This window comes from Bubalus kerabau, chromosome 4 (genome assembly GCF_029407905.1).
Source record: "Bubalus kerabau isolate K-KA32 ecotype Philippines breed swamp buffalo chromosome 4, PCC_UOA_SB_1v2, whole genome shotgun sequence".
Classification (NCBI taxonomy): domain Eukaryota; kingdom Metazoa; phylum Chordata; class Mammalia; order Artiodactyla; family Bovidae; genus Bubalus; species Bubalus kerabau.
The window spans coordinates 37,787,313-37,804,983 of record NC_073627.1 but is presented as its reverse complement, the minus strand read 5'-3'; the positions used below and the strand labels follow the sequence as shown (position 1 = coordinate 37,804,983).

The 17,671-nt window shown below is 52.2% G+C and overlaps 1 protein-coding gene across 1 annotated transcript; it reads right to left on the bottom strand.

Moving 5' to 3' along the window:
• Positions 1-3,142: 3,142 nt before the first annotated feature.
• On the bottom strand, positions 3,143-16,141 carry PLD2 (phospholipase D2). Its single transcript, XM_055580079.1, has 25 exons — positions 16,064-16,141; positions 15,397-15,506; positions 15,180-15,310; positions 14,928-15,070; positions 14,389-14,494; positions 14,231-14,296; positions 14,053-14,111; positions 13,799-13,891; positions 13,547-13,699; positions 12,409-12,558; positions 8,983-9,066; positions 8,762-8,840; positions 7,875-7,985; positions 7,521-7,691; positions 7,030-7,156; positions 6,707-6,825; positions 6,506-6,619; positions 6,265-6,369; positions 5,966-6,054; positions 5,733-5,846; positions 5,511-5,560; positions 5,105-5,239; positions 4,724-4,877; positions 4,166-4,280; positions 3,143-3,920 (listed from the first exon to the last, which is right to left on the bottom strand). The coding sequence occupies exons 2-25, from the start codon at positions 15,503-15,505 to the stop codon at positions 3,696-3,698; spliced, it is 2,802 nt and encodes a 933-aa protein (XP_055436054.1). The 5' UTR covers position 15,506; positions 16,064-16,141; the 3' UTR covers positions 3,143-3,695.
• Positions 16,142-17,671: the final 1,530 nt, after the last annotated feature.

Sequence of the window (17,671 nt, the reverse complement as noted above, 5' to 3'; positions counted from 1 at the left end):
TACATGGCCAGCCAAACCTCAAGAGGCAATGGAATCTGGGCCTGGGGAAGACAGCATTGTCTGGAGAAGACTGGAGAAACAAGATTGGCCCCATGCCGATGATTTTTTCCTTAATATTTATTTATTTATTTGGCTGCCTCAGGTCTTAGTTGTGTCATCTTTCCTAGCTGCTTCACAGCATGGGGAATCTTAGTTCCCCACCAGGAATCCAATCCATGTCCCCTGCATTGCAAGGCAGATTGTTAACCACTGGACCACAAGGGAAGTCCCCGTGCTGATAATTATTGAAGCTGGAGTATTGATGCATGGGTACCTAAAGGATCACCATCCCCTATTCTCTAATTTTATGTACATGTGAAACTGTCCGTAATAATTTAAAAAGAGGTAATGTGGTGGAGGAAGTCCTGAATTGGGCATCAAGAAAAGTTAAAATAGATATTTCCCCCGTGGCCCAGTGGCTAAGACTCCATGCTCCCAATGCAGGGGGCCAGGGTTCAATCCTTGGTCAGGGAACTCAATGCCTCCCACATGTGGCAACAAAGAGTTGCAGTGCCACAGCAAAGATCCCATGTGCCACAGCTAAGACCCAGGGCAGCCAAATAAGTATTGGGAGGGAAAAAAAGTTAAAAGTATTAAAAATAAGACAAATTTTGGATCCCTGAGGGATGGATATTTTGCACAGACACAACCACCCTCAGATCCTCCCACCCATCTTGGGAAGCTGGATTTCTTCTTTTCATCCTGGGTCTAGAGCCAACTCTTCTGACTGCTCTTTTCCCTGCCCTGTGGGGGTCTCCATTCAAGAAACTCCATGACCAATGAGGGCAGAGCAGATAGACCAACAGATGGTATGAAGCAGAAGCCCACCTACCCCAGCCCAGTCCCAGGGCAGCTGCTGCCTCCACCCCACAGTTAATGAGATAATGGTCCCCTAGGGAAAGAGGCACTTAGTGCTGACAATGAGGCTAATTAGCAGAATGCCAATTAGTACCTGGGGACCGCTATACAAGGGAGGGGGAATTGCTTGTGTGGAAATTGCTTTTTCAGAGGAACAGAGGGCTGCACTCAAAGGAGAGGATGGCAGCAAAGCCACAGCATCCCCTCTCTCCACGTCATCATCCACAAGGACCTCTCCTCCAGGAAAGCCTCCTAAACTACTCACTGTGTTTCCCCTCTGTTTCTTCCTGCTCAATTCTGAGATTGAGGGGTGAGACCAGAGGGATGAAGGGCAAGAGCCAGCACTGTGCTAAACTTTTTTCCAATTGCAAAATATTTCGGATATACAAAAAGATATGGAAAAAATATGCATAAAATTTATATCCCACAACCCAACTTGAGAAATAAAAAAGTTGGGGCTTCCCTGGTGGTCCAGTGGCTAAGATTCCATGCTCCCAAGGCAGTGGGCCTGGGTTGGATCCCTGGTCAGGGAAACTAGATCCCACATGCTACAACTAAGACTTTGCATCCTGCAACTAAAGATCCCACGTGCTTCAACAAAGACTGAAGATCCTTCAGGCTGCAATTAAGACCTGGTGCAGCCAAATAAATAAATGTTAAAAAAAATAATAATAAAGTCACCAGTTCAAAGAGCTCTCTCTGTATACCCGTTATATTAGCTTTTCTCTCTACCTGCCATGGGAGGTAACCCTCCTCAATCCAGTGTGTGCTATACTCTCTTGTAACTATGTATGGATGTGAGAGTTGGACCATAAAGAAGGTTGAGCGCCAAAGAATTGATGGCTTTTGAGCTGTGGTGTTGGAGAAGACTCTTAAGAGCCCCTTGAACTGCAAGGAGATCAAACCAGTCAATCCTCAAGTCCTTCATTAGAAGGACTAATGCTGAAACTGAAGCTCCAATACTTTGGCCACCTGATGCAAAGAGCCGATTCATTAGAAAAGACCCCAACACTGGAAAAGTTTGAAGGCAGGAGAAGGGGATGACAGAGGGCAAGATGGTTGGATGGCATCACCAGCTCAATGCACGTGAGTTTGAGCAAGCTCCAGATGATGAAGGATGGGGAAGCCTGGCGTGCTGCAGTTCATGGGGTCGCAAAGAGTGGAACACAACTGAGCGACTGAACAACACACTCTCATATGCATTGACGTGTACTTTCTTCCCTCTGCATCAGTGCCAACTCTGTGCAATGACAAAAATGGTCTCCATCCAGTATGCTAGCCACTAGCTGCGAGTGGCTCCCGGCCACTTGGTGGCTGATGCAAGGAACTAAATCTTTACCTAGTTCTAATTGTTATAAATTTAAGTGTAAATAGCCAAATGTGGCTGGTGGCTACTGTACTGGACAGTGAAGCTGTGTCCTATGAGGGTGGGGACTTTGTAGTACTCACTGCTGTGGGTCTAGATGATGTCTGGCAAAGAGCAGGTGCTCAATAAATATTTAAGTCAACAACTGAATCTTTACAGCAAGACAGTTATGTAATTATTATTCCCATTTCCTTGGCTTCCCTTGTGGCTCAGCTGGTAAAGAATCCGCCTGCAATTCGGGAGACCTGGGTTCGATCCCTGGGTTGGGAAGATCCCCTGGAGAAGGGAATGGCTACCCACTCCAGTGTTCTGGCCTAGAGAATTCCATGATCTGTATAGTCCATGGGGTCGCAAAGAGTCGGACACTACTGAGCGAGTTTCACTTTCATTCTCATTTCCCAGTTGGGACCACCGAGGCCCAGAGAAGTGATGTGACTTGACAAGGCCATTGAGGTAAAAAGTGACAAGCCCGAGACTTGGGCCCAGTTCTTCCTGACCTCAAGCCAATACCCTTACGGACTCCCAGGGGCTTCCCTAAGCCTCCCCTGGGCAGTCACTTGAGGAACAAGGTGCGGCCCCTCTGGGCCCTTCTCTGGATGCCTCCCTCACCTGCAGCTGCACCCTGGGCTCTATTTTCCCCCAGGAGTCCCGGTTTGGGTCCATGCTTCCTCCTACACAGGCAGCCCTGTGTGAACACCTGGTCTTCCCAGCACCAAGTGATGGAGCTCCAAAAGCCACAGACAAGTGGAGCAGAGCTGAGATGAAGCCAAAGAAAGAAAGGAGTGGGGTGGGGAGAGGGGGTGACGGGCCTGTGTGGGCCTGGGGGGCTGTTGAGACACACACTCGGTTCAGCCAAGGAAGAGACAAGGACCTTTTCTAGGCTTTTATTTATGAAATGCTTATTGAACGAATACAAAGTTAGTGTCTGTCAGCAGCTGGTGGAGGGGGTTAGTGTGCATCCTCCCTCCCACCCCTCCCCACCATGGGCGCTGAAGCCAGCAGTGGCTCCATCCTTCTCTCTGCCTTGGCAGTAATGAGCTGGGAGAGGCCCTGGGGCAGGGAGGGGGTTCCACAGCAGGAAGACAAGGGAGAGATGAGAAGGCCCAGGGCCAAGTCTGGTCCTCCTGGAGTAGGAGGCTGACCCCAGGCATCCTGGCAGGAATCTTGCTTCTCCTTTGTAGTAGTGGAACTGGACAGCAAGGAGAAGGAAGCTCTCTGGGACCCTCTTCCATCTCCCCAACCTGGGGTTGGGAGTGTCCTTTTTGGTTGTTTCCCAAAAAAGGTCCTTTGTGACTTCTCTAGTCCCCTCCAGGGATGCCTGCCTCCCCCAGGTCTCAAAGGCATCGCCCTGGTCCTGAGGGTTAGAGGGCAGAGAACCAGAGGTGGTGTAGCCCAGAGGCTGGTGACCTCTTCCAGGCCAGAGGAGCTGCAGCTATGTCCACACTTCTAGGGGCATCACACCCTCCTTGCTACCCAGGGAGGGCAGCAAATACTCATCCTCCAGGAACTTGAGGGGGAAGTGGACGAGGTGGCCCTGGACCTGGGTGAGTTCAGACCGGGCCAAGGGAGGGCTGACCGTGGCCAGGGGCTCCACGACTACATACTCCCGAAGTGCCCGCAGGGAACGTGTGGCATTGGATGGAAGGCATCGGAAGATCTGTGGGTGGGGTATGCATGGAAGCCAAGAAGGCTTGAGGAGACTCTGCCAAGCCCAACTGGGCTACATGCCCCCACTCCCCACACCCTACACATATCCCCCTACACTGACCCTGAATCCCATGATGTCCCCAGACCCTCATCTCCTTATGAGAATGGCTGTGTGAAGTGGCTCCTCTCCATCTCACCGTGGACAGGATAATCCCTCAACTTCCCTGGGCCAGCACTCCCTGAGCCCCCACCCACCTGCTCATAGATATTGGCATTGCTCTCAGCTGTGTCTTGCCACAACTGGAAGAAGGCATCACAGACAGGGTCTCGGAGATCCAGATGTGGCCGAGCAGCAGCCCCTAGAATCACGCTGCAGGAGAAAGGGGTCCCAGTAGGGCTAGAATAAGATCCTTCAAGGGCCTAAATACCAGAAAAGTTATGGTGTGCCTATCCAGGTAATTGAAAATAGATACATGGTTAAACAGTAAAATCAGGGCTTCTCAGGTGGCTCAGGCGGTAAAAATTCTGCCTGCCATGTGGGAGACCCAGGTTCAACCCCTGGGTTGGGAAGATCCCCTGGAGAAGGGAATGGCTACCCACTCCAGTATTCTTGCCTGGAGAATTCCATGGACAGAGGAGACTGGTGGGCTACAGTCCATAGGGTTGCAAAAAGTCAGACACAACTGAATGATTTAGCATAGCACAAGTACTAGCAATCCAGTACTACCTCTGGACAATCCTCACACCTGTTTAAAGGGCAAACCCTCCCCCTTTCCACCTCCCCCCACCTTGTAGTATCCCACCTGGCTCTACCTGAAGCAGTGCTTCCGCAGACTCAAGGCAAACCTGCCTGCCTGATACTCCACACCGTTCATGAGGGATGGCTCCATTTCTGTGTCCTCAATCAGCACAGCCAGCTCACTGTCCCGCTTCCCCAGCAAGCTCCGGTCATTGATGTTTGCTGAGCCTGGGTGGATGCAGGACACACTGTGTCTTCCTGAGCCCAGGGAACCCCACCCCACCCCATCACCTCTACCCAAGCACCAGCCTGTGGGCAACACGCCTTCTTTGGCCTCCATCCCCAACTGGACGTCAGCTGCAATCTCCATCACCCAGTCCCATCCCATTGCCCCTGGCTGGGCCCTGCTCCACCTCTCCCCACCCTCCACTCGTTGCTGGGGACCCAGCACTGACCAATGATGACTGTCCGGTCATCCGCGATAAGCATCTTGCTGTGGATATAGATGAGCTCCGAGACTGGGTGCCCGCCTAGTTCTCCGTGTGTGCGTAGCCCACAGATGGAAATATAGTTCCGCCATTCTGTCCCCACTGTGAGCAAGAGATGGGGGGAAGGGAGTGAGGTGAGAGGTGTCCTCCATTGCAGATGGAGTCCTGGTCCATCTACCGCCTCACTTCAGAAGCCCTATATAGCCTGGTCTATATACTTCTCTCTGCACTAATAGGCCACCACGGGCTCCGGCAGTAACCACAGAAGCATGCGGGCGTGACAGCCTCCGTCCCTCCATCCCTGGGGCTCCAGTCCCTCAATCTCCCCCTCCCCGGGGGTCCAGGGCTTGAACCCCCAGCCCCCAGAACTCACTGGCTGCTTTGAGACGATGTAAAATTGAATATTCCCCACGACACAGCGTCCTGAGCGAAAAGAATGGGTGAGGAAGGCGGAGACTGGACGGGGGTGGGGGGCGAGGGGGGGATGTCAGAAAAGAGGTGGACCTCAACAGTCCAGCAAGAAGGGATCAGGATGGGACCATGGAGGGCCAGAGTCTGGCAGGGGTTGGGGTGGGAGGGGTGAGGCGGTGGTCACCTGTAAGTGAAGTGCAGAATGGCCTGGATGGAGTTACCACCACCTGTGGAGATGTCACCCTCGAACCCAGGGAGCAGGGGCAAAAGCACGTAGACTCGGAAGCACTGCCCCTGTCTGAGGAGGGGCGGAGTCAGAGGTGTGACCCTTCTCCCAAGCCCCACCCCTCCCCTCACCCCTCTAGTTAGTCTTCAAACGCGCCCATAACCCCCAGATTCCAAGCTGGTCCGCCTTACTTGTGGGCCTTCAGGATTCTGTCCACAATCTCATCGCCCACCTTGTTCAGCACCGTCCGCCCATCTGAGCAGCTAATGAAGAACTGATTCTGGAGCAGGGACCAATGACAGACGTCAGCAGTCCGGCCCCCGTCAGCAGTTCCTGCCCTCAGCTCCCTGTTGCCATCCCCATCTCCAGGCTCCCGGCCCTGGGTCAAGGCTTCACCAAGTTCTCCAGGTCCAGCTATGCCAGCCCTCAACGACTGAGCCCACTGACAGGATATCCTAAGTTTCTCTGCTCCACCCTCACTCCGACAGACCTCAATGTAGAGGAAGTGCCGGCTCTCTCTGATGGTGTGCAGATAGGCATTGAGAATGGAGTTCTCCAGGGTGCCCGCTGACCAGCGGTCCACTGACCGTAAGACCTGCGGGAACGACGGATAGGATGTGTCTCCTGAGTCCAGGAGAGGAGGGGTTCGGGGGCGGGGGCGGGAGGGCCCTCTGGGTCAGGGAGAGCGCTGAAGGCAGCGGGGAGAGGGCGGGCTGAATTCCGAGCCTCACCTGCACAGTGGCGCACTGCCCTCCGGCAAGCGTGAAAGGGAGCTGGTTTGCGGTGCTGGTGGATTTGGGCAGCAGGTAGGGGTAAATGGGGATCTTGTACTTGGTCTTGGTAGTCTAAGGCGGAGGGGTGGCAGAGTCAGTGGGAGATGGCTGGCTGCCCCTAGCTCCCGCCCACCCTCCAGCCTCGGAGGGATCAAGCACCTTGGTGAAATTCCAGCGCTGGATGAAGTGCCGGGCAAGGTCCCGGGCAGGTGATCCGTGGACCACAACCCCAATGTCCCGCCACGGCATCCGTGGCATAGTCTCCCTGTCAATGAAATCTGGGGGGAGGGAGAATGTCCCAGGAGAGTCAGGGAAGAGGTCAGGGACGGTTCCTTGGGAACACTTGGGTCAGGGAGGAGGAGGTGCTGACCAGAGAGGAGGTGGCATTACACCTGACCCAGTTCATCCCATCCTCAGACCCAGACCCGCCCTCTGCCCCGGCTGCCAGCTCTCAGGGACTTTGAAGAAGGTGGACCCCCTACCATCAAAAGGCCGATCCAGCTGCACCCAGTCCTTAGTGATAAGATTGCTGTAGTCCTTGCCCAGCCAGAAGAGTTGGTTGTGCGTGAGGTCGGGGGTAGCTGGAAGGTCTGAGCATGAGGTGGGAGGCTGTAGGGGGAACACACCCAAGCCAGGGGCAAGGAGAAGTCATGGATCACACAGAGCCAGGCCAAAGAGAAGAAAGGAGCACTGGAAGACGGAGAGACAGAGAGACATACAGAGGAAGAATGAAACAGAGAGAGTTTGATTCCCGGGCCCTCCCCTTCAGATGCATTTGAAATCTCTAGAGGAATGGGTAGTGGTCATGGGGAGGCAACTGAGTCAGTATATTCAAAGCAGGTAGTTGGGGTCCCAGAAAGGCCTAGGAAACTTGAATGAGGGCTATGACTGGAGAGGAAGGCTGCAGCTGGGAAGGGGTGTGGATTTACATTAATTGAGTTGGGGGGAGCTCAGGAAGGCCTTGGGGGATTACCTGGGGGGCAGCTGACTCAGAGGAGTCCCCCAGATCAGTCAGTCTGTAGTGTAGGTCATCCCAGCGGCCATAGGCAAGGTCCAGCCCCCCCAGGAAGGCCACTACTTGGTCCACCACCAGGAGCTTCTCATGATGGGCCCACAGTGTCACCTGGTCTGGGTGGCGCATCACCTGGAGCAGGTATGGGGGAGTTCATGAGGGTTGGCGTAGGTGGGAGAAGCCAGAGGCAGCGTTTGGAGGAGGCAGGGAACAGGAAGATGGAAGGATGAGCTGTTCAAGGACAGGGAGGGTTGAGAGGGTGGGGAAGTGTAGTGAGGAGGGCCAGAGAGGAGGGGTCTCTGGGGCCCAAGTCACCTTTATGTTGGGATGCAGCAGCATCAGTGCCTTCTTGCTGTAGCCACTGTTGATGGCCAAGGCCAGCTCCACTTCCTTGAACAGCAGTACAGACACATGGACACCCTCCTCCTGGTGGTCAGTGAGGGAATCAGATCCTAATAATCCTTTCCCACCCTCAGGATTCCTGTATGTTCCTCCTCTCCACCCAGAGATCCTCAATGCTATGCCACTGACACCCTGTTTTGATGCTTACAGGAAACTTAGATTGAATATCATCTATCTGCTCACTCACTCATCCATCCACACATCTACCCACCTACCTAGCATTATTTAGCCATCCATCTTCCCAACAATTTACTCATCCCCTTATCTACCATCTATCACTCATCTATCTATCTACCACTCTCCTGGGATCTACCTTCCCAACCTCATATCCTTCTATCTATCTCCCTTTCCATCATCTATCCATCCCCTCACCCACACACTCTCCATCATCCACATGTCTTTCCTCCCATCCATCAACATCGATGGATGCTCCCAACATAGCAGACACTGTGCCTTGTACTGCAGCTAGTGGTATTCATCAGCCCAATGAGAGAGACAGATATGTCCATCCCCTGTAACACAATAGAGTGTATAGGGTATTGGGAGGAAAGTCTACATCAAGGAGAGGAAGGGCACGAACAGGGAGGTTGGTCCTCTTCTCTAAGGGAGTTCTCCCTAGGGAAGTGGAAGAGGTGATGTCTGTGAGACTGAACCAGGATGGGTACATCTCCTTCTCCTCAAGTTTTAGATTCCTTACCTTCCCCCGAACCCCCCGCCATGCTATAGTCTCTTCCAACCAATCTCCACCCACAAGCCACCCCTTGACCATACCTCCCCTCCAGCCAGACCATTCTCCTCACCGCCTTCTTCTTGAGCATAATGTCCAGTCTCCAGTCATCTGAATGGGCTGGACGCTTCAAGTAAATCTCAGGACTCAACCTGGGATTCAGGGCAGCAGGTGAGGGTAAGCTAAGCTCCCAACAATAGCCACTCCTCCCCTTCCACTCCTTTTCTGACCCATAAGCTGATCTGTTGCAGGTACTAACCCACCCTTTCTTGCTCAGGTTCTTCTCCCACTTACCACCAGTCTGTGATGAAAATCTCTTCTTGAGCTCGCAGGATGGCATCTGCCACAGCAGCAAAGTAACCTGCCCCATTCACAAACCTGGGGGGAGGCCAAGCCAAGGAGATCAGGGAAGTCAGAAGCCAGAAAGCTCTGGAGAGTGAAGACCGAAGGACAGTCATGGGTCAGAGGTGATAGCAAGGTCAAAGATCAAGAGTGATCACAGAGGTCAGATAGTAGCAGATATTTCAAAGTGGAATAAACTTGCCAGTATGAACTAAATAAAATTAAAAGTTACAAAAGACACAATAAACTAAAGAAAATGACTAAAGACTGGGAGGATTAATACATCACATATAAAACTGCTGCTGCTAAGTTGCTTCAGTTGTGTCTGACTCTGTGCAACCCCATAGACGGAAGCCCACCAGGCTCTGCAGTCCCTGGGATTCTCCAAGCAAGAACACTGGAGTGGGTTGCCATTTCCTTCTCCAATGCGTGAAAGTGAAAAGTGAAAGGGAAGTCTCTCAGTCGTGTCCGACTCTTAGTGACCCCATGGACTGCAGCCCACCAGGCTCCTCCATCTATGGGATTTTCCAAGCAAGAGTACTGGAGTGGGGTGCCATTGCCTTCTCTGTCACATATAAAGAGTTCCAACAAATCAGTAACGAAAAGACATATAAGCCAATTGAACAAAGAATAAGAATGGATAGCTCACAGGGAGAGAATGGCCAGTCATAGTTGACAAGATGTTCAATATCATTGCTAAACAAGGAAATTGATATTAAAATAAAATAACACTTTTTAAATCCACTGTGGCAAAAATTAAAATCACAGGTAACACTCAGTATCAGCATGGGGGAAGTGAGTATTCTCATAGACTGTGAGAATATAAATTGGCTTTATAGCCTTTTTAGAGGACAACTTGGCAGTATCTAACAGAATATTAAATGTACATGCTCCTTAATACCATTAAATACACTTAGTAATTCTGTATCTAGGAAGATATCCTATTAAATGCTTAGGCAAATATTGTGTTCATGGCAGTATTGTTTATAAGACTGGAAGTGGGAAATAATGTAAATGCCTAATCTCTAACACATGTATTAAGTGGGAAAAAAAACAAAGGAGAGGGCGCATGATCTTCTTTACATTAAAACAAAAAGTAACATATATGCACAAGTGCATGAACATATGCAGGAAAAGACCTGGGAAGATAAATATCAAACTATCACCAAGATTATTTTGGGGAAGATATATGCAGGAAAAGATCTGGGAAGATAAATATCAAACTATTACCAGGATTACTTTTGGGGAGAGAAATGGGATTTGTGGGAGGGGGAGTAGGGAAGAACTAAGGTATGGAGAGTAGGTAAAGGCTTGTGCAAGTTATGCATTGTTAAGACTTTTATTTACTTTTAAAATATTTGTTTATTTATTTGGCTGCAGAGGGTCTTAGTTGTGACACGTAGGCTCTTTGTTGTAGCATGTGGGGTCTAGTTCCCTCGGCAGGGATTGAACCCAGGCCCCCTGCATTGAGAACAGGAGTCTTAGCCATTGGACCACGAGGGAAGCCCCTGTTAGACTTTTAATAACTGTTCTGTTTGATGGTGAAGAGCAGGGTCTTGACCCAGACTGCCTGCATTTGAATCTATTGTTTACAAGGTGTGTGACCTTGGCAAATTATTTAACTTCTCCTTGACTCAGTTTTCTCATCTGGAAAATGGAGATAACAACTGTACCTGTGTCAGGGAGTAAGTTCATAAACATAAAGCAGCTTCCCTGGTGGCTCAGCAGGAAGAATCTGCCTGCCAGTGCAAGAGACATAGGTTTAATCCCGGGTCGGGAAGATCCCCTGGAGAAGAAAATGGCAACCCACTCCAGTATTCTTGCCTAGGAAATCCCATGGACAGAGGAGCCTGGTGGGCTACAGTCCATGGCATCGTACAAGAGTTAGACATGACTTAGCGACTAAACAACAACAACAACGATGCATAAAACACTCAGAACAGTTCCTGGCTCATACTAACTGGCACAATCAGTTCTTTTGTTAAAAAATAAATTTCAAAAGGGTACAAATGAACTTACAGATATAGGAAACAAACTTATGGTTACCAGGGACTAATGGGGGAAGTAGGGATAAATTGGAAGATCAGGACTGAAATGTATATACTACTATGAAGCATCTTACCAGTAGTATATATAAAATAGATAATTAATAAGGACCTAGTATAGAGCACTTCACTTTATTTTTTCACTTTCATGCATTGGAGAAGGAAATGGCAACCCACTCCAGTGTTCTTGCCTGGAGAATCCCAGGGACGGAGAGCCTGGTGGGCTGCCATCTATGGGGTCACACAGAGTCGGACACGATTGAAGTGACTTAGCAGCAGCAGCAGTATAGAGCACAGAGAACTCTGCTCAATACTCTGTAATGACCTATATGGGAAAACAATCTAAAAAAGAGTGGACATATGTATAACTGGTTCTCTTTGTTGTACTTCTGAAACCAACACAACATTTAAATCAACTCCAGTAAAAATTCAAAAAAACCACAAAATTCTCAACACTAACACCAAGGGAGGGAAAAATTGTTTCCATGACTCCTCTCTGCTTATAATAAAAGTTAACCTCCTTAGCTAGCAGGAGAGGCACTGATCAGGCCCTGAGACCAGTTTTTTTTTTTTTTTTTGGCCGCGCTGTACATGGCAGGCAAGATCTTATTTCCCTGACCAGGGATCAAACTCACACCCCTTGCATTGGAAGCGCTGAGTCTTAATCACTAGTCCTCCACGGAAGTCCCCTGCTCCAGACTCATTTCTGGCTTCTGCTCCTCAAACTGGAACAAGTCAGCCTTCATGAATCCCAAACACATCAGACTCTTTCTAGCTTCTCTGCAGGGACCGCTCTTCTCCATTTTATCTTGCTAATGCGAACCTCCGAGTTGCCGCCTTTGGGAAGCCAGTCCAGACATCCTGCACTAGAGCATGTGCCCCTCATCTGTGCTTGGTACTCTGTGTCTATTGCCAGCGTGGCAAATTCCCACTGTTTCATGATCGAATCACCTACTGTGTCTTATCCTTGCCATGGACCTGGCACATAATGGGTGCTTAGAAAATGTTTATTAAATAGACCGAATGAATCAGAGAGATTTGAGATCCCTGAGAACACAGAGGGTCAGTGGGGTGAAAGGGGGTTAGAAAGGTCACAGGAGGTCAGTCAGAGAGCTCAGGGTCAGAGATCACCTAATTTGGGGTTCAGAAAGATCAGAGGGTAATCAGAGGAATCAGAATGATCAAAGGTCAGGGGGTGGGGGCGACTGGAGAAGTCAAAGGGTAGGTTACTGAGGTCAGAAGGGGTCAGAGGAGAGAGAAGATCAAGGACTCAGAGAACACCAAGGAGGTTGAAAGACCACTGACAATTTCAGAAAGGACATCAGTGTCTCACCACCGGGCCAGGGTCCCAGGCCGGGGAGGAGCATAGCTGTCGTGCCGGTGCAGCTGAATGAAGTCTCTGCCCGGGCCCTGGGCCAGTTCGGTGATCTCCTGGGCCCACCACCGTGCCTGCCGGTAGCTGCTGCACTTGAGAATCAAGGACCTGGGCAAGAACAAAGGATGGACCACCATCCTCACCCTCCATACCTCTGGCTTGGCCCAGAAACCCTCTTCCTTTAGCTGTCTGCTCTTCCCCACCTCCTTCCTCAGTCCATACTTGATTTCACAGGGACAGGGCATACATCTGTCTTATTCACAGTTGGGTGTTTGGCATTTAGTATTGTGCCAGCCGCTCAAGTTTGTTGTCTGTTTTTTTTTCGGGCGGGGTAAGGGGTGAGCTATGCAGCATGGCATGTGGAATCTTAGTTCCCTGACCAGGGATCACACCTGTTCCCCTTGCAGTGGAAGCATGGAGTCTTAACCACTGGATCACCAGGGAAGTCCCTCAGGTTTATTGAATAAATAAATGAATGGACGGAGTGCCCTTTCTTTGCACCAAAAGCCTTTCTGAGACAGGCCTGGGACCTGGGACCCTTTGCTGCAATGCTTGCACCTGGACCCACCTCTCCTGGAGCAACAAAACACAAAGAAACTACATGGGACTAAAGATAACTGTGCATGAGCAGTTAGGGCAAATTTTAGACAAAAGATACAAAGAGACCAAAAACCCAACTGCCCAAAGCCCAGAGCAAAAGCAGGGTATAGTACATGCCCCCTGTACACAACACCACCTAAAGGAGGGGCAAAACATCTAACCCACCCCTCCGGCCTGACCTCTGGACACATCCCTACTCTCATCCCACATAAGGAAGCAGCTCCGTTCCTCCCTCTCCCCAAGGGAGTGAGCAAGCAAGGGAACCTGTTGTTTGTTCCCACTCCCCCTCAACCCCAGAGAAAGCTCTGGGCCAGCCTCTAGGAGCAGCCCCAAGCACCTGGCTAGAACGTTCCCTGGTTCCAAATCATGGCCATCTCCAGAGGGATGGGGCGGGAACACCTTCCTCTCTTCCGTGGTCTCTTCCACGCATCTCCCCTTAGGGCCCCAGGCTGGCTCTTCACTCACCAGGGGCCTGTCCATACCAGGGAGGCCTTACCTGTGAGAGGTGTCGACCCGGACCCCATACCGTGCCTCTGTACTCCTTTTCCCCACCTGCACCTCGAAGCCAGGGTCGAAGAGCTGAACAAAGGAGATGGAGCCAGTCTCCAGGCACATGTACAGCAGGAAGGAGTCCTTCACCACCAGCCACCTGGAGTGGAAGGGCTCCAGCCATTCCTTCATGCCCCCCCACCCTGGGATCTCCTTCCTCACCCCCACCCATTGTCCAGCCACTCCGCTCAGCCCTCACCGCTTGGACCAGCGATAACAAACTTGGTCTCGGCTGCAGCAGGTGAGGCCAGGAACGCGGTGGCCACCTGAACGCTTCCGGATCACCCCCTCCCTGTGGGGAAAACCAGGAAGTGGTGCTGGAGAGGGATCCAGGGTTCAAACCTGTGGGGATAAAATCAGACCCCCAGCCCACCCTGCCCTGCTTTCCCTATTCTCAGGGAGGGAAAGATTCAGACATTGGCAGACAGTGGGTGAAGAGTGTCAGACACTCACAATCCTTTGCATCCAAGGTCTGGGATAAAGGACAGCTGACTGACTTCCAGGAACTCTGTCTGCAGAGAAAGAAAAAGGCTCAGAGGAGAGACTCGTTGTCAATCCCTCAAATCCTACCAACCCTGGTCCTCTGCCCCTGATTCATCTCAAGGGACCCAGCACCAGCCCCTGACCTTACCATGGCATGGTAGTTGCGGTAGAAAGACATGGTCAGGAGGCGGTTGAGATAATTCTCCAGGTATTTCTGAAGTGAAGGGATGGAAGACAGAGAGACGGATGGGACCAGAACCATTTGCACCCAAACACCTTCCCAGAGGACCTGGTGTCTGGTCCCACCTGCTTGCTAGCGGTACGTCTGGAGGAGCCCTCAGGACCTGCTCGGGGTAGAGAGGGTATCTCTCTGCTGTCTCCCTCTGGGGCTGGAGATGAAGCAACAGCAAAACTGTGGAAGGGATGAGGGAAGGTCAGTAGGAGCTGGAGGCTCAGTGCCTGGGATCCTGAAGCACTGGAGGTGGGGACTTGGAAGAGGCGAGGAGACCTAGAGGGTAGCAGCAGGAATGCCCCCTACCCTGAGGATGGAGACAGAAAAAGGTGGGAGGCTGCCAAGGGCACTTTGGGCATCCAGCCCAGTTGAGATACTGGCCCAGAACCACAGACAGGCAGAGCTGAACAGGAAAGGTTTCCTGGTAACCGGGGTCAGAGGAGGGGGCCCAGGAGGCCAGAGTTGGGGGAGGAAAGTAGCTGGGGTAGGGTCAGTTGTGGCCTGGGGATGAGACAGGCAGAAAGCAGCGATGGGGGCTGGGCCAGTGACACCCCCGGCTGCCTCGAGGTGAGGGGCATCTGCCCTACACAGGAGGCAGCCTTGTCCCCCTCACCGAGCCAGAGGGAGCAGACTCATGAAGACTTTGTGTCTCAGGAGGTCCCGATGCAACTCCTGGAAATGACGGAACTTCTTCTTGGTTGTCCAGGTGAAGTCACCGTGAGTCAAGCGGACAGAATACAGAGTGCATGTGCCCACCTGGGGGAGTGAGGAACTGAATGGATGTTCCCTGTTCGGAAGGCAGCCCCTCACTCTGGCCAGCCCCCCCGCCCCCACATCCCCACTCCCTTGGGGCCAGCCCAGCCACCTTGGATCCACTGGTGTATCTTTCAGTGCCCACCACCTGAGCTATGACGGGGACCCCAGGGGCAAACACCAAGGGATGCATTTTCAGAGGCTGGAGGTGGTAGATGGCCAGAAAGGGGTGCATCCGGTCGGCTGGTGGGAAAGAAAGTGGAAGAATGTGGACTCCAGAAGGTCTCAGCCCTCCTCCTCCTCTCCCCGAGGCCGTCCTCCCTGTGTACCTGGGTCCTCTCCCTCCTTCAGGGTGTCCACCTCATCGGGCTCCATCTGTAACTGGCTGGAGTCCAGGTCATCCCCGGAGGGAAAAAGGCTCTGGGGGGTTGCCGCCATCCTGGGAATATGGGGAGGCCTCAGAACGGTGATCCGCTCTGCAGAACTCTATCCCCCCATTCCACCCCCACGGTCCTCAGTCTCCCCAGGTCCCCCGCTTTCCCCCACCCGGCTCCCGCTGACTCTTAATCTCTCTTTGCTTAGAATCCATCGGTCCGCACTGCCCTGCCAACTCGCCTCTAATCTCCATCCCCTATCTCCGATCCTTCATACAGAACGCCCGAGCCCCGCCTCCTGTCCCTTAATCAGGATGCCAAGGAACAACCGGCCAGGCCCGGATGGCCCCGAAGCGGGGCAGAGGAAGGGGCCCCGGGGTGGGGGTGGGGGTGGGTGCTTTGCAAGGGGTCCCGAGCCGCCGGGTCTCCAGCCAGGCCAAGCCAGCTGGAAGAAGGGGTCCAGGCAGGAATGAGGAAGTTAAGCGTTCCCCGCCCGGGAAAGAAACCCCGAAATCTGAGCATGAGGCTGAGTCAGGAGGCCCTGCAGCCCGAGCGCATTCCTGTCCCGGCCAGATCTCCTGGGCCCGGGACCTCCGCGGCGCCCCCTCCCCGGCCCCCTCACCCGGACAGCCCGAGCGGGCGGCGGCGCGGCTTCGCGAGCTGAGGGAGCGGAGCAGAGCCGGAGCTGGAGTCCACACCCCAGAGGGCCAGGGCGGGGCGGGCGCACAGGGCCTGCCCTCGGGGGCGGGACGGGCCCCCGGCCTCACCTCCGCGGGATTCTCGTCTGTCCTGTCCCGCCCCCGCCGCCCTCGGCCCGCCCCGGCGTCCTGCTCGCAGTCGGGACGCGGGGCCGCCCTCAGCTCTACTGCACAGAGCCGCCCGCTTCTCGCATCCGTGCGGTGCCATCCGCCTGGCTGTCCGTCTGTCTCGCGCCGTCGGTCCGCCCGGGCCCGGACTGTGCCCTGTGGGCGCTCAGCGACCTTCCTCCACTCGGGCACCAGCACCCCGGGTCCTCTCCGGCGGGGCCGCGCCTCCGGGGCCGGGACCTGGCAGTGCTCATTTCCAGGGCGGGCTGCGAATCACATCGGGCCGGCTTAGCCAGCGTTTGTAGAAGAAAGGAATGATAAAAGGCCGGAGGGGTGGTGCCCACAAATTCATTAACGTGCGCAAGCTTGCATTCTTTCATTCATTCACTGTTTATTGCGTCCTTGCCTCTCGCCAGACTCCAAGCCTACAGTAATGAACAAGACCAACACGAACTGCTCTTCTAGAACTAGCAGTCTAGGGGCAAACAGGAAAAATTTCAGATTCTAAAAGACAAAAAATTTCATTTTTTTCAAAGCAGATTCCTTTATCTTTTCTAGATGGAAGAATGGGTTGATGGACATTTCTTGATGGCGTTTTGGGTTGTTTCTAGCTTTTATCTATTGTGAATAAAGCTTCCATAGGAAGCATCAGTACAAACAAAGCTAGTGGAGGTGATGGCAATCCAGTTGAGCTATTTCAAATCCTCAAAGATGATGCTGTGAAAGTGCTGCATTCAATATGCCAGCAAATTTGGAAAACTCAGCAGTGGCCACAGGACTGGAAAAGGACAGTTTTCATTCCAATCCCAAAGAAAGGCAGTGCCAAAGAATGCTCAAACTACCCCACAATTGCAGTCATCTCACATGCTAGTAGTGATGCTTAAAATTCTCCAAGCCAGGCTTAAGCAATATGTGAACTTCCAGATATTCAAGCTGGTTTTAGAAAAGGCAGAGGAACCAGAGATCAAATTGCCAACATCTGCTGGATCATCGAAAAAGCAAGAGAGTTCCAGAAAAACATCTATTTCTGCTTTATTGACTATGCCAAAGCTTTTGACTGTGTGGATCACAATAAACTGTGGAAAATTCTTCAAGAGATGGAAATACCAGACTACCTGACCTGCCTCTTGAGAAGCCTGTTTGCAGGTCAGGAAGTAACAGTTAGAACTGGACATGAAACAACAGACTGGTTCCAAATAGGAAAAGGAGTACGTCAAGGCTGTATATTGTCACCCTGCTTATTTAACTTCTATGGAGAGTACATTATGAGAAATGCTGGGCTGGAAGAAGCACAAGCTGGAATCAAGATTGCCAGGAGAAATATCAATAACCTCAGATATGCAAATGACACCACACTTATGGCAGAAAGTGAAGAACTAAAGAGCCTCTTGATGAAAGTGAAAAAGGAGAGTGAAAAAGTTGGC